The sequence below is a fragment of the Panthera onca genome, chromosome A2, assembly GCF_046562875.1.
Source record: "Panthera onca isolate mPanOnc1 chromosome A2, mPanOnc1 haplotype 2, whole genome shotgun sequence".
In the NCBI taxonomy this organism is placed as follows: Eukaryota; Metazoa; Chordata; class Mammalia; order Carnivora; family Felidae; genus Panthera; species Panthera onca.
The window spans coordinates 6,861,980-6,879,010 of NC_138340.1; the positions used below are offsets into that span (position 1 = coordinate 6,861,980).

The 17,031-nt window shown below is 38.8% G+C and overlaps 2 protein-coding genes across 2 annotated transcripts; both read left to right on the top strand.

Annotated features, from left to right (window-relative positions):
- Window positions 1-5,880: 5,880 nt before the first annotated feature.
- LOC132673867 (olfactory receptor 7G2-like) lies at window positions 5,881-6,829 on the top strand. Its single transcript, XM_060626796.1, has one exon. The coding sequence runs from the start codon at window positions 5,909-5,911 to the stop codon at window positions 6,827-6,829; it is 921 nt and encodes a 306-aa protein (XP_060482779.1). The 5' UTR covers window positions 5,881-5,908.
- Window positions 6,830-15,861: 9,032 nt separating this feature from the next.
- LOC132673868 (olfactory receptor 7G2-like) lies at window positions 15,862-16,824 on the top strand. The gene has a single exon (XM_060626811.2). It carries the CDS (start codon window positions 15,862-15,864, stop codon window positions 16,822-16,824), a length of 963 nt encoding a protein of 320 aa, XP_060482794.2.
- The last annotated feature ends 207 nt before the right edge of the window (window positions 16,825-17,031 follow it).

Consider the following 17,031-nt stretch of genomic DNA (forward strand, 5'->3'; position numbering starts at 1 on the left):
TTGTGCCATATGTTTTGGACTTGGGTTTCTAGAAGGAGGCAAAGGGATAGGAATCCTGGATGAGCCATAATTCTTGATTCTTCCATCACCGAATTCTTCTAAGCTAGCCAGGCAACAGATTGCTCAAGCTAATTTTAACTTGGGGTTGAAACATACTTTGCTTTTTTTGATTAGTCTTATGATGTTTGACACATGATTTCAATTCTCTAAATTCAGCTTCTTTGCTTGGGTTTTATGCAGAAGCAGAGCCTGAGGCAAGGGTTCTAGTTATAATGGTTTTTTGGGTTTGGTTTCTTTTGTTCTGTTTTATTTTTTTGTTTTGTTTTGTTTTGGATCACTGTCAGAAAGAATACTGAAGAAAGTATATAGGACAGGGAAACTATTGAAGCAAGACTGTGGTCATATCTAGAGACTAGCTTCCACCTGATTTCAGTGTAGGGCCATGGCAATTGCACTTAGGAGTTATACCTATAATACAGTAGGGGAATTGACCTTTTATATACCTATTTAGTAATTAATTTGTTGACTATAAACTGTATGTTTGTGAGGAAATTCATCACCTACCATATTTCATTGTATTATCTATGAAAATTATGTGATTACATTATCTCAGTGGTTTGAGATGATTGTGAGATATTCAAACTTTATCAGTGATGAAATCTTCAGTTGCAATAAGAAAAAGAATCCCTAACTCTAATATTACCAACAATATAGAGAGCTATCTTTCATTACAGGCACTTAGAGGCAGGGAATGTACAGGAACAGGGTAGTAGAGATTCATTCAGTCCTCCATGGGTTCTATTGACCTAGGATTGGTTCTCCTCAGGGTCATGAGGTAGTGGCACCAGATGGAGATGTCATATTTGGGCATGATTCTCAGAGAAAGAATTTTGACTGTCCTTTCTTGAGTCAGATGATTATAGAATTTTCCACAGAGTCAACTAGAAGAGTCAACTAGAACCACAACGGCAACAGGTTGTATGGTGGTCCTCAAAAGAATTTGTCCATGTCTTAGTCCTCTAACGTATTAACATTTTGTGATAAAAGAGTGAATTGTACTTATTTGGAGTCTTTGTATATTAGCTTATTCCCTTATTTTCTGGGTAGCCCTAAATAGAATCACATGTGTCCTTATAAGATAAACAGAAATGGAAATGACCCAGAAAAAAAGAGGAGGCAATGTAACCATGGTGACAGAAATTGGATTTATGCAGTCAGTATTTAATTTCCAGTATTTGGTCATTTTCTCCCAGCTTTACTGAGATATAATTATATATAACATTGTGTAAAATTAAGGTATACAATGTGCAGATTTTATACCATTGCATGGGTAAAACCTCCATCCTGGCACTTAATTACCATTTCTCTAGTGGTGAGAATATTTAAGATTTTACTCTCTTATCAATATTTAAGTATATAACATACTGCTATTAGCTATAATTATCATGATCTATACTAGATCCCCAGAATCTGCTAATTTTATAACTGAAATTTTATATCCTTTGACCAACGCTCTATTTTCCCCACTTTCCAGCCCCTGGTGGCTGTTTCTGTGAGTTTAACTCTTTTAGATTTTCCACATATAACATCATACAGTATTTGTCTTTCTCTGTTTGACTCATTTTATTCAGCATAATGTCCTCAAGGTTCATCCAAGTTGTCACAAAAGACAGGATTTCCTACTTTTTCATGGCTGAATAATATTTTGCTGTATACATACTATGTTTTCTTTACCCATTCATCTGCTGACACTTAGGTTGTTTTCATAACTTGGCCATTGTGAATAATGCTGCAGTGAACATGCTAGAGCAGATATCACTACAAGATCCTGATCTTAATTCCTTTGGATCTATACCAAGAAGTGGAATTGCTGGATCATATAGTAGCTTTATTTTTAATTTTTTGAGGAAACTCCATACTGTTTTCCATTGTAGCTGTAGCAATTTGCATCCCACCAACAGTGCACAAGCATTCCCTTTTCTCCACACCTTTGCCAACATGTTATCTCTTCTCTTATTTTTTTAAAGAAATTACTTATTTTAAGTTCACCCATTTATTTTGAGAGAGAGAGACAGAGAAAGAGAGAGAGAGAGAGCGCGCACATGTGCAAACAGAGGGGGGGGGCAGAGTGAGAGGGAAAGAGAGAGAATCCCAAGCAGTCTTTGCACGTCAGTGGGGAACCCCAGGCATAGCTTGAACTCATGAACCATGAGATCCTGACCTGAGCTGAAATCAAGAGTCAGATGTTCAACCAACTGAGCCATGCAGGTGCCCCAAGGGATGACATTCAAATGCCACATTGTCTCATGTTGGTTTCAAATACTAGAGCAAGAACTCTATTGATTTAAAAATGAAGTTATATAGAAAAGTTAACATGTGATAAAAATAAATTGATAAGTGCATGAATATATTAAATTCATTAAATAATGGAAAGTTTGTAATTAAGTATTAACATGAAGCAGCATCTTTACCTATTAAATTATGGCTGAAATCACACTCATTTCATGGAGAATATGGATGAACCAGCATACTATTGCCTTCTCCATGACATTGTAATTTCCCATAACTCTATTTTTTAAAAAGTGTCATAATTTCAACCCATGATCCACTGATGTGAAAAAAATATACACTGAAACCATCATGATGAAATTGAAAATGTTGTTTATGAAATTCTAAAGTCTTGTCTATATTGATCACAGTCAGAATTGTTTACAGATTATAGACTCAAATCTGCCATATGAAATATACAGAATGAAAATTAATGTTCAAGAAACATTCAATGACTCTTGGAAAAAATCATCACTGTTTGCATTTTTATGTAGCTTATCTGTATTTATAAATATATATTTTTATACCCACATATATAAACATATTTTCACACTTAGAGTTAGAATCTGGTTTCCTGATATCACTAATTAGATAGAGATGCCCTTGCTTATATCTAAAGACAGGAATCCAAGGGCGCCTGGGTGGCTCAGTTGGTTGAGCATCCGACTTCAGCTCAGGTCACCATCTCATGGCTCCTGAGTTTGAGCCCGGCATCATGCTCTGTGCTGACAGCTCAGAGCTTGGATCCTACTTCAGATTCTGTCTCCATCTTTCTCTCTGCCCCTACCCCGCTTGTGCTCTCTCTTTCATATAAAATAAACATAAAAAAATTTAAAGACAGGAATCCAATTAGAGAAGGATGGTGTGTCCACATATGCAAAGTATGTGAAATGGGGGTGAGCATGAACAGATGGAGAGAACTACATGGCGTGTGTGTGTGTGTGTGTGTGTGTGTGTGTGTGACCTCACGGGGTCAGGGATCAACTATCCTGAATTCTATTCTTCTACAGTTTTAGTCTTTAAGGATCTACACTGTCCTGGGATCCAAATAACAATAAAAGTGTTTATCTAATGAGGAGCTTTGGATATTGAACCCTCAGGGATGCAGAGACTGCAAATAGTCTGTCTATGACCACCTCACTCAACAGCCCTGCCCAGTCAGGAAACAACACGTGAGGCACCTCCCAGAAATGATCCCACTTGCCTAGAAATGTGGGGCTTCACTCGATCGCTCTGCCCTTATCAGAGCAGACCTTCTGTTTCCATCATTCAAATCCAGAGAAGATGTCAAGTGTCATCCAGCAATGATGTCAGCCAGGTAACAGAGAGTCCCTTAGACAATGCTTTGGACATGAGGGAAGGTGTTTACTAGAGTTGTAACCCTGCATAGCCATCCGGAGAGTCCATGCCTAAGATGACCAGTACTAAATCCCCAATGGGACTCCTGCTTGAATATCATCATCTTGACATGTTATTTCGTACCTCCTCAATAATGCTAATGAGGCTCTTATTCTGCTAGTTTTCTATTCCGTCTATTTAATGGCAGGAACCATTTTGCTCATGAGCTTAAATCCTCCCCTTCACAAACATGATGACTATTATGAAATTCTCTGACACTTACTTGTATCCTTTGGTGCCGGAAGGGAGAGATATCAGCTTCATTTTAACTCCCGTACATTATACAGAAGAACCTTGGTGTTATATTTGTAGCCTGGCTGTGAAGACCTAGAAGAAAGAAGTGTAGACTCAGGCAGAGCAGGCTATCTCCTTTATCTGCGCATTCCTTTTCATAAAAATACCACATATTTTAAATTACAAGAATGGCATAGATATTATAACAATACATTTAATATGCTACCATTAACACATTTCCAGAATTAACACATGTTGGCATTCTACTATATCATCTCATGTCTATTTTTTTAATTAACAAAATAATGTAAATGCAGAAGGCATTCTTTTCTTGTACCCCTTATTTCCTCCTCACAGAGGAAACACCAGTGTAATGGTGTCCCCCAAGCATGCTTTCATGTTGTATGTGTGTATATGTATATGATATGTGTGTATATATTTATGGTATTTTATATGAATAATTTTATCTCTTGTTGGTTTTCATTTCTTATATTGATTCACAGATCCAATTTCTTGTAATATTTAATTAATTTTAATTGCTTTATGTCCATGCCAAATAAACATTGATATATTGATATTCTCCCCTTTCCCCTGTAATATGATCAAGATTCTCCAAGGGAGTTTCAGCACGTAAACCCATTCCTGAAATTTGCAATTATCACACTAAGGATGTCTTCTTACTTTTCTTTTTCCTCAACTTGCCCCAACCCATCCTAGGAGTGAAACATGCCAGATGCTGTTGTTTATGACAGAAAAAAAAATCACAATAGGAAATGTCACTATGAGGGTCTCATTAGCTAAACACTGCGCAGACTGATTTAAGCCTATTCATTTTTTTCTTTCTTTTTTTTTTTTATTTTAACGTTTATTTATTTTTGAGACAGAAAGAGAAAGAGCATGAACAGGGGAGGGGCAGAGAGAGAGGGAGACACAGAATCTGAAACAGGCTCCGGGCTCTGAGCGGTCAGCACAGAGCCCGACACGGGGCTCGAACTCACAGACCATGAGATCATGACCTGAGCCGAAGTCGGAGGCTTAACCGACTGAGCCACCCAGGCGCCCCAAGCCTATTCATTTTTTATCATCACAACTCCATAAAGTATTCTGATAGTTCCTAATATACACACAAGAATACCGAGATTCTAATACAGTTAAAACCTTTTCCCTATTCACAAAGCAAGTACTGGAGCCTGGATTCAGTTCAGAGTGTGTGGATCTAAGTATTATACCAAGTGATTGATCCTCTGATGGCCACTGTGTCCCACAAGAAAAGACAATCACTATTGCACAGGGACAAGCCTCTTAGGATGCCTGGTGCCAGTGTCATCTTATGAGTCTGTCTTCCAAAGACAAATTGCTATTATTTTTATATGTCTATGCATTTCATCCTTTCTCCCATTTAGCTTGGGCTTTTTGTTGTTGTTGTTGTTGTTTGTAATCATATGTCACCTACTGTATTAGCGGAAGAAGATCCCTAAAGATGAGACTGATTTTGTAATTTTATTCTTGTATTTCTGATTGTTTGAAGGTGTGGAATAATTCTAAAGGAATAATGCCATGTCTTCTCTATTTCATTCTTGACTTGACACAATGTGTTAGACATTCATTGCTCATTAGAATTTTGGCTGATTAACTGAATGGAGGGAAGAAGATGAGGGAAAGAAGAAGGATGCAGGGAGAAATACACAGAGGGAAAGATTCAAATATCCATTTAGGTTCACAATATAGATAAACATTTTTCTAGAACAGCAGTTCTCAGACTTTATCATATGTCAGAATCATTGGAGACCGTGTTAAAGTAGACTGCTGATCACCCACCCTGGAGCTTTTCCTCAATAAGTCTGGAGTCCAAAAATTGCAATTTCCAACAAATTCCCAGGTACTGCTGCTGTTGGTCCAGTGGCCATACATTTTATTCTCTTGTCACCCAATATTTTATATCAACAACATGGAACCCAGAAACCAAACGGATGTATCAGAGTTTCTTCTTCTGGGATTGACCGAGGATCCAGAACTGCAGCCCATACTCTTCTGCCTATTCCTGCTCATGTACCTGGTCACCATCTTGGGAAATCTGGTCGTTATCCTGGCTGTCATCTCTGACTCCCACCTCCACACCCCCATGTACTTCTTCCTCTCCAACCTGTCCTTTACTGACATCTGTTTAAGCACAACCATGATCCCAAAGATGCTGGTGAACATCCAGGCACAGAATCGGCACATAAGTTACACAGGGTGCATCACCCAGATCTGCTTTGTCTTGGTTTTTCTTGGTTTTGAAAATTTTCTCCTTGCAGCAATGGCCTATGACCGCTATGTTGCCATTTGTCACCCACTGAGGTACACGGTCATCATGAACCCCTGCCTCTGTGGATTGTTAATTCTCCTCCCCTTGTATGTTAGCATCATGGATGCCCTCCTCCACAGTATGATGGTATTGCAATTGTCCTTCTGCATTGACTTGGAAATCCCCCACTTTTTCTGTGAACTTGCACAGGTCATCAAGCTTGCATGTTCTGATTCCTTCATCAATACCCTCTTGGCTAATTTTATGGCTAGTACACTGAGTGGTATTTCTCTCTTTGGGATCATTTTCTCTTATACTAAAATTCTATCTTCACTTTTAAGAATGCCATCAGCTGGCAGAAATTATAAAGCCTTTTCCACCTGTGGGTCTCATCTCTTAGTTGTTTCCTTGTTCTATGGGACAGGATTAGGGGTGTACATTAGTTCTGCAGTTACTGACTCTTCCAGAAAGACTTCAGTAGCTTCAGTGATGTACACTGTGGTTCCTCAATTGATGAACCCCTTTATTTATAGCCTGCGTAACAGGGATATGAAGGAAGCCTTGAGAAGAATCATCAGGTAGGATAACTTTTATTTAATGATTCTGTCATCATATTTGGGTCAGATTTTCAGAATGAGTCAAACAAAGTAAAAGGTATTCTGGTGTTTCAGATCTATCACCAAGATCATCTAAAATGACTAGATAACATGACGGCCGCATCAACTTGGGCTTCATATCTGATTTTGTGATGTTTGACAAGTGATTTCAAATGTCTAAAATCAGTTTTTTTGGGTCATGTTCCATAGAGGGAGAACCTGAATCCTGGGATCTTGTTATAGTGATTTTGGGAGACAGCATGTTCAGAATAAGGTGGGAGAAGATGGATAGGGCAGGCAAAAGGTATATGCAACATCATGGTTACAGGTACAGACTAACTTCCACCTTATCCCACAGTTAAGACCGTGAGAATCTTCCCCCAGACAGGCATACACCGTGAGGCAAGAAAGCTGGCCTTTCTTACCCCCACGCAGTAATCACTGAGAGTTGTCTCTCTCAAACTCTATCTCTCTGGAGCAACATAAGAATCCACCAAACTCAGTTTTATCATCTGTAGCATCAGTGAAATCTGATTATCTCAGTGGTTTTAGGCAGTTGTCAGATATGTGAACTTGAAACTGAAAATCTTTGGTTCTTATAATAAAAAGACAATTTCTTTAATATTCGCAAACAAGAAAGTTAGCTATCTTTTTTCTTCTTTTAAAATTTTTTTTAATATTTATTTTTGAGAGTGAGAGACAGAGTATAATTGGGGGAGGGGCAGAGAGAGAAGGAGACACAGAATCCTAAGCCAGCTCCAGTCTCTGAGCTATTAGTGCAGAGCCCGATGTGGGTCTCAAACTCACAAACTGTGTGATCATGACCTGAGCCGAAGTCGGACGCTTAACTGACTGAGCCACCCAGGCACCCCTCTTCTTCTTCTTCTTTTTTTAAGTTTACTGTTTATTTTGAGAGAGAGAGAGAGAGAGAACATGAGCATGAAGGGAAGGGCAGAAAGAGAGGGAGAGAGAATCCCAAGCAGGCTCCATGCTGTCAGCACAGAGCCCCATTTGGGGCTTGATCTCACAAATCATGAGATTGTGACCTGAACCGAGATCAAGAACCAGAGTATTTACCGAGTGAGCCACTCAGGTTCTCCAGGAGCTATTTTTCATACAGGGACTTCAGAGATAGGGAATGTACATGGATGGGAGAGTAGGAATATATTTAGCTTTAGATGAAGTGGCTTCATTCAAGGACAGATGGTGGCAGCAGACACAGGTGTCATATTCAGTCATGATGCCCAGGGACAGAATACTGTCTTTCCCTGAGCTATTTGATAATTGGTCTTTCCATGGCATCATTCAGAAGATATCCCCTTAAGTCTCATCGCTGAGAAGAGAATCATATGCTCCTTCTTAATCTAATTACTGGTGTGGGAGAAATGATTAAAATCAAAGCCTTAGACTGACTGTCTGAGGTTAATTATTGTTGGACAATCAACTGTCATAACTATTACAAGCACCTAATACGATGTCTGACATACTGGGGAACTCAACAGCATCTAACTGGTATCATAGTTTTTCATATCTTATCTATATACATAAGTTTAATAATCCTTTTGAACTCACATCTTTTTGCCACCTATTTCTACATTTATATTTGTTTATCTTTACTGCAGCTTTTCTGGTCTGAGCAATGTAATCATTAATTATTGAGTAGGTAGGATAATGGGTGTTCATCTTTTTTTCTGACACTCTATTTGCTTCGATTCCTTCTCATTTATTTATTTTTTTTAAAAAGCCTGCTTATTTTGAGAGAGAGGGAGGGGAAGGGGCAGAGAGGGAGAGAGAGAATCCCAAGCAGGCTCTGCACTGTCAGTGTAGAACCCAACACGACGCTCCATCTCATGAACCTTGAGATCATAACCGGAACAGAAATCAAGAGTCAGATGCTTAACCCACTGAGCCACCCAGGTGCCCCTCTTTGATGTATTAAGAATGTACCTTAAAAAAATAACAGAATTATCTGTGTTTTAATTTATTTCTTTAGTTACCTCTCCATGCAGTATTTCTCACTCATCTCAGGAGGGGTCCACACAGAGATATATGACTGAGTAAAATTGATGGAATGACTGAAGTCTTAAAGAGTTGGCTGCTAAATTAGGGCTTTTATGCAAAACATTATCATGTGTTATTATGAAGAAAACAGTGTTTCTGCAGAGAAGACATTGAGTGTAAAATAAGAGAGGAGAAAAGAAGTTGGTAGCATTAGGGGCCATCACTTTTTCCACAAGTACAAAAATGTGGAGCCATCAGACAGAAGTATCTTTATGGATGTGTGTATTAGGGGAGAAGGACAGAGGTCTCCCAGGATAACCAAAGGAGTGCCATTCCTTGAGGAGGTATTGTGTCAGCACCCAGCTGGGGGACAGCTCCCTGCTTGCTGCCCTGGTGAGTCTTCTAATGCAGAACTCTCTCCATTGACACCCACAGAACACCTGCACAGATGGATGGCCTGAGGCACTTGTCCACACTGCAGATTTCTGATCTGCCTCTGAGAACTACTGACTTTGTGTCACTGGAGAGACATCGAAAGGATGAGTTTGTAAATAAGTACTTTGTAAATTTCTGATACACTCCAAAGTCTGAGAAACATGACATAAATATTAAAAGAACGTGGAAGAATATATTTGTATTTCAGAATATGAAAGACCTTACTTCAATTTTACTCGTTAAAACATCGTAGATGAAGTGGCATATAAAGTACATCTATAGTTCTTAAATGGTAATATGATGAAAACATAATACCCATTACCAGGTTAAAGCATAGAATATACTTGAAGAGGGGCGCCTGGGTGGCTCAGTTGGTTAAGCATCTGACTTTGGCTCAGGTCATGATCTCGCGGTCTGTGAGTTTGAGCCCCGCGTTGGGCTCTGTGCTGACAGCTCAGAGCCTGGAGCCTGCCTCAGATTCTGTGTTTCCCTCTCTCTCTGACCCTCCCCCATTCATGCTCTGTCTCTCTCTGTCTCAAAAATAAATAAACGTTAAAAAAATGTTTTTAAAAAGAAAAAGAATATACTCAAAGAGTTTCCAAGTCACATCACCTTTCCCATCCCAGAGGTAACCACTATTCTGAATTCTATATGCACCATTTCTTTAATGTTTTAGTCCATTGAATTCTATGAAATTGCCTGTATTTTGTCATGTTTCCTCTACACACAGACATATTCATAGGATTCAACTGCGTCTTTCTATCACCCTGTATATATCCCTATACCATTTGTTAACTATATTCTACAAATTTGCCTCTTTTTGAACTTATTAAAAGTTTAGTCTTTAAGTTTGAATTCTGTGTCTTATTTTTTGCATCACTTTGCCATTGGGTTTCAAACCTTTTGTGGGGTATAGCACTAATTTATTCACTTTCTATATCATATAATTTGACATTGTGAAGGATGATATCACAAAATAGTAGTCCATTCCTACATGAATGGAACATTTGGTAGCTTGTTTTCCACTATTATGAATACCACAGTTTGAATAATCTCATACGTATCTCCTGGCAAAAATGAGGGAAAGTTTTATACTAGGAACCAAGTTATCGGATATAAGGGCCTATTCTCCTTTGGGTGGTCCACACAAGTTTTTCAAAGTGGTTGAGTCAATTTTAATTCTCATATGATGTTTCTTGAGATCCACATCACTTCCCAACACGACTCTAACAATCTAGTGGTTGTAAAACATTATCTCAATAATTTAGATTTCTCTTGTTCTGAGAGAGAGTATCTTGTCACTTATTATGGGCCATTTATTTTTCCTCTTCTGTGAAATATCTATTTATAGTATTTCTATTGAGCTACCTATTTTTTCTTATTAGTTCATAGGAGTTTTTATTTAATTGAGATGGTAAATTGTTTTTAGTTACATACATTGAAAATTTGTTTCAAAAACTTTGTACTTTATTTTGTAAATAAGTTGCAATGTGTTTTGGATGAACATAAATGCTTAGTTTTACTACTGTTGAATTTGTCAATGTTTTCTTGAGTGGTTTGTTCTCAATAGTCTTGTTTCTATAACCCATACTTACCTCAAAATAAAGGATTTATAGCTTTGGCTTGTACATTTGAGGCATGAACCTACCTGGAGTTTGACCTTGACTATGATGTGATATCGGTAGCTAAATTCATTTTATGTCCCTGTACCTTTTAATTAGTTCATTCATTCACTGTAATCCCACTTCTTCAATAAAAAAAGTTGCCCGTTCATATCTGGGCTCTTGCTTCTGATCACTTGTCTCTGTCAATGTCTTAATAATTGTCTCATAACATGGGGTGCCTGAGTGGCTGAGTCGGTTAATGTCCGACTCTTGATCTCAGCTCAGGTCTTGATCTAGGTTGTGAGTTCCAGCCTCACTTTGGGCTTTGTGTTGGGCATGAAGTCTACTTTAAAAAAAAATTGTATCCTAACAGCTAAAATAAAATTTCTTGTCCCCAACAAGTAAACAGTCCTCAAATCTTACGATTACATCCTCAGAGCCATATGGCATCACAGATTGACTGCTACTCTGATAATTTGTAATTTAGTGCAACAATATGGATAGCCAAGAACCATAATTTTAACCCATGGTCCTTGATGTGAAAAAAAAAAGTGTATTTAAGCCATTAATATTGAATTGGGAAAAGTTGGTAATGAAATTTTATAAAGAGAACAAATGTCTGTTACACTTGAGTACATAGACTATATCAGCAACTGCTAAATATAATATGCACAGGTGAAATCAGCATTCAATGAGCCATACATAACATTAGCCCTTAGTGTTTGCATTTTTAAGGCATATTTCCTACATTACCACATGTATTAATCTAGGTAATATTTATCAATCCATGGAAGGAAATTATATGTTTTTAGCTCAAATGTAGTATGTGTAGGTCTTCTTGAGATTGTTATTAAAACAGGGTTGAATTTAAATATACCTTTAGGGGTTCCTGGGTGGCTCAGTCAGTTAAGCATCTGATCTTTGTTTCAGTTCAGGTCATGATCTCACGGTTTGTGAGACGGAGCCCTGTATCAGGCTGTCCCCAGCATAGAGCCTGCTTGGGATTCTCTCTCCCTCTCTTTCTGCCCCTCCCCCACCTTTCAAAGTAAATAAATAAACATGAAAAAAACAAATAAACAGACCTCTAAAAAAGACTAGAATCTAATAACAGAAGGAAGATGTGTTTGGGTGTGTAGGTGACTTGAAATGGATGTGAGCCAAGAACTGTGGAGGAAGAAGATAAGCATATGTTTGACCACTCAGAGTGAGAGCATCAGACGAAACAGAGTTCATCTCTGAGCCACAAGCCTCCAGGATTTGTGCTGCCCTGTGATCACATGAGAGTAAAAGAGTTCGGCTAATGAGGAGCTTTGGATATTGAACCCCCAAAGGACAAAGAGACTGCAAATAGTCTGCCTGTGACCACCCCACTCAACAGCCACACCCACCTGGGGCTAGTCTCAGGGTCCATTATTTCTGCACGGGAGTCCAGTGCTTCACTATCTTTCTGTGCTCAATGAGAACAGGGCTTTCGTGTTTCTTCTTCACACCCAAGGAAGAACTGAATGTTATTCCTTACTGTTGACACCCAGGTAATCTCAAGTCCCACTCGTGCACATGTTGCTCTCTCACTCTAAAATAAAGTTTTAAAAACTTCCTAAAAAATAAACAAAAATCAAACGCAATATGTCAGGTTTAAAATGCAAAACAAAAGCTTATGTATTTTTATTCAAATATTAAAACCACAAGGGAATAATGAATTCTAAATTCAATATGGTGATTCCCTTGGGCAAGAAAAAGTTATTGAGGACATGGGAAAATAAATATGTATTAATTTAATTCTTTAAAATATTTACTAAAATATGGCAATACATTTTAATTTAGTGGTCCTTAGTGGTAGATACCCAGGACTTTGTTTTCTCTATACTTTTTGTATACTTGAAATGTTTTATAATAAGAAATTAAAGTTTTAAGATCAGTGTTATTTAAAACACTTAAATTGTATCATGATATAGGTCTTGTTAGGAGAATTACTCTCTTTGGAGTTTTTATTATTTGTGTTGATACATCTGGGTCTAATGTATTCATTTTATTTGCTATACATTTTATCATGTCTATGAGAAATGAGCATTAAGCATTGATGTCCATTCAGATTGTTCACCTCTGTTTCCCTATGTAAGCAATTATTCCGCAAAGAGATTCAACACATCCATTTTTCCCTGAATTTTATGGTTGCCATGCTAAAGATATCCTTTGTTTCTCCTCTCTTCCTACACTTTGTCCCACCTATCACTTCCCTTTTGTAATGAATCACGCCAGGTGGTACACTTGTGTCTGTGACAGAACCAAATCACAATAGGAAGTATTAAAAGTGTCTCATATATCAAACACTGTGCTTGGTGATTTGGTCTACTCATTACTAATTCTTGCAACATTCCCATAAGGTTTTACAGTGTCTCACATTATCCAAATGAGACCAAGTCTTCTCACACAGTTGAAAAAACAAAATGCCCTTCTTTACAAAGCAAGTACTGGAGACAGAATTAAACTTAGATGTGTCCGAATTGAAATACTGATGGATGCTCTCGGTTGCTTGTTTTTATGACTCCATGCTAAGGGCTCATATTTTCTCATTGGTGAAACAGAGATTGCCTAGGGCCATTCAGTTCTAAACATTAGTATGTTAATGGACTGTTCACAGAAGAAAACTTTTTAGACTTTTTCTAAAACTTTGGTTCATAAGAGTATCTAGCAGGTCCATTGATGCACCCAGGACATAGCCAATTATGTCTTGTCTGTTTGAGGTAATCCAATAACATTATTCTCAGGAGCTCACTGTAATACAGGAAATAGGAGTGTCATTGAGTTCTTCCTGATACATAAACTAAGGATTCCTTTGGAAACGACTGGCCAATGCTGCCTGACCCAGACCTTGATGGGGCCTAAAAGACATAGAAAGAGGATGATCTAAATTTCTATCATTGATTTTCAACATTTCTTTCCTTAAAATTATCTGTTTTACAATAGAGACAGAGTTGTCATTTGTCAAAAAGCAACAGGAAATCAATTAAACTGCTGAGTAGGAAGGGATTGATTATTTCTATAAACTACCGTAAAAAGAGGGAATGTTTTCATTCTTATGTGGATACTGAGAAACTTAACAGAAGACCATGGGGGAGGGGAAGAAAAAAAAAAGAGGTTAGAGAGGGAGGGAGACAAAACATAAGAGACTCTTAAAACTGAGAACAGACTGAGGGTTGATGGGGGGTGGGAGGGAGAGGAGGGCGGGTGATAGGTATTGAGGAGGGCACCTGTTGGGATGAGCACTGGGTGTTGTATGGAAACCAATTTGACAATAAATTTCATATTTAAGCAAAAAAAAAAAAAGAGGGAAATGAGGGGTGCCTGGGTGGTCCATAAACTACCATAAAAAGAGGAAAACGAAAGAAGGCACTGATCTCAAGAAGGTACCTTGGAAAGGAAAACAGTCAAAGTTGATTTAGAAGTAATTGCTTATTAATGAAGATAATGATCAACTTGTTATTCTAAAATTTGAATTTGTTTATAGTCTTTTCCCATTATTTTGCATGTAAAAATGTGACTGGCAATTAAGGAGTGTACATGTATTTATTTCATATGCTGTTGCTGTGTGTGTGTGTGTGTGTGTGTGTGTGTGTGTGTGTCCCTGTCCCTGGTGGGGAGAGGTAAGTCATTCCTAAAACTAAGCTCCCATTTATATTGATTAAACTTTTTAAGTCCCACCAACAAGGGGTTTGAGGTATCCAGATATACCTTTCTTGATTTCCGTTTCCCCTCTTAGGGTTAACTTGACAATCTGCTTCCTCTTCTCACTACTGCAGCAATGCTCCTGTCAAACATCCTGAACATTAGTGCCCGTAGATTTTACCTTTCTCATCCCAGGATTCTGCTTTTAACATACTAACAAATTGTTGTTTTTGCTTTTTTTCTCTCTCTCTTTCAAGGCCCCCGTGCATTTCCTCCTTCATCCAATTCCTCAGTTTGGGGGAAAAAAAACAGAGATGTGTTATGTATCACCTTATAAGAATGGGTTTTGTTTTTTTTTTTTTACATTTTTAACGTTTGTTTATTTATTTATTTATTTATTTATTTATTTATTTAGAGAGACAGAAAGCACACAGGCAATGCAGGGGAGGCTCTGAGAGAGAGGGAAAGAGAATCCCAAGCAGGCTCTGCATTGTCAGAGCAGAGCCCGACTTGGAGCTCGATCCTGAAAACCATGAGATCATGACCTGAGCTGAGATCAAGAGTTGGATATTTGGAGCGCCTGGGCAGCTCAGTTGGTTAGATGTCTGAGTCTTGATTTCAGCTCAGGTCACGATCTCACAGTTTGTGAATCTGAGCCCCGTGTTGGGCTCTGCACTGACAGCAAGGAGCCTGCTTGGGATTCTCTTTCTCTCCTCTCTCTCTCTGTCCCTCCACTGCTCTCGCTCTCTCTTGCTCTCTCAAAATAAATAAACTTAAAAAAAAAAAAAGAGTCAGACACTTAACTGAATGAGCCACCCAGGCACCCTGTGAGTGTTTAAATACTCTAATGTTAGGAGAAAAGTGAATCCTATTAAAATAATAACCACAACAGCTTAAAGCACCAGGAAAGCACTTGCAGTCTTATGCCAGTGGAAACTTCCAAAAGGCAAGCGATGAAGTCTGATCAATGCTTTAGGACACCTAAATCTGCACTAGTCAGAGATTGCATCATATGGTGTTATGAGTTCAGCTCCAAAGTCTGGAAGCCTGAGTTCAATTCGATTCATGTCAGGATTTTCTAAAATAAGGCATCACTGGGGTGCCTGGGTGGTTCAGTCAGTTGAGCATCCGACTTCAGCTGAGGTCATGATGTCACATTTTGTGAGTTCAAGCCCCACAGCAGGCTCTCTGCTGTCAGCACAGAGCCTGCTTCATATCCTCTGTCCTCCTGTCTCTTTGCTCCTTCCCCACTCGTTCTCTCTAAATAAACAAACTTTAAAATAAGGCATCCTTGTTATGTGTCCTCTCTGTTATGTGTTGTCTCACCTGTATTTTTCCCATCAGACTTATCAAGAACATGGAACCAGAAAACCAAACAGGTGTAACAGAATTCCTCCTCTTGGGTCTCTCAGAAAATCCAGAATGGCAGCCTCTTCTCTTTGGGCTATTCCTGACCATGTATCTGACCACTGTGCTTGGGAACCTACTCATCATCCTGACTATCAGCTCTGACTCCCATCTCCATACACCCATGTACTTCTTCCTCTCCCACCTGGCCTTCACTGACATCTGTTTCAGCACCACCACCATCCCCAAGATGCTTGTGAACATCCAAAGACAGAGCAAATCTATCAGTTACACAGGCTGCCTCAGCCAGATCTGCTTCGTCCTGTTTTTTGCAGGCTTGGAAAACTTTCTCCTTGCAGCAATGGCTTATGACCGGTATGTGGCCATCTGCCATCCACTGAGGTACACAGTCATCATGAACCCCCACCTCTGTGCCCTGCTGATTCTACTCTCCCTGAGCATCAGCATTGCAGATGCCCTACTCCACAGTCTGATGGTGCTGCGACTCTCCTTCTGCGCAGACCTGGGAATTGCTCATTTCTTCTGTGAACTTGCTCAGGTCATCAAGCTCGCCTGTTCTGATACCCTCATCAATAACATCGTGGTGTATTTAGTGACTAGCGTTTTGGGTGGTATTCCTTTCCTTGGGATTATTTTCTCTTATACTCAAATTGTCTCTTCCATTCTGAGAATGCCATCAGCTGGGGGGAAACATAAAGCCTTTTCCACCTGTGGGTCTCATCTCTCCGTGGTTTCCTTGTTCTATGGGACAGCTTTTGGGGTGTACATTAGTTCCGCAGTTACTCATTCTTCCAAGGATACTGCAGTAGCCTCCGTGATGTATACCGTGGTCCCTCAAATGTTGAACCCTTTTATCTATAGCCTGAGGAACAAGGACATGAAGGGAGCCTTGAGGAAACTGATCTGAGAAACATCTCCTTTTTTATTATTGTGTTACCTGTCTTGGTCTTGGGCTTCTAGGGTAAGCCAAAGTGCAGGAATGTTGGGAGAGTCAGATTGTCTGACCCTTCCTTCATTAAGTTCTTAAGTTTCAGTGGTTAAATACCATAAGAGTAGCTCAAGTTAGTTTGAAAAACAACTTTAGTTTTCTTTAACTTTGGTATCTTTGAAAATT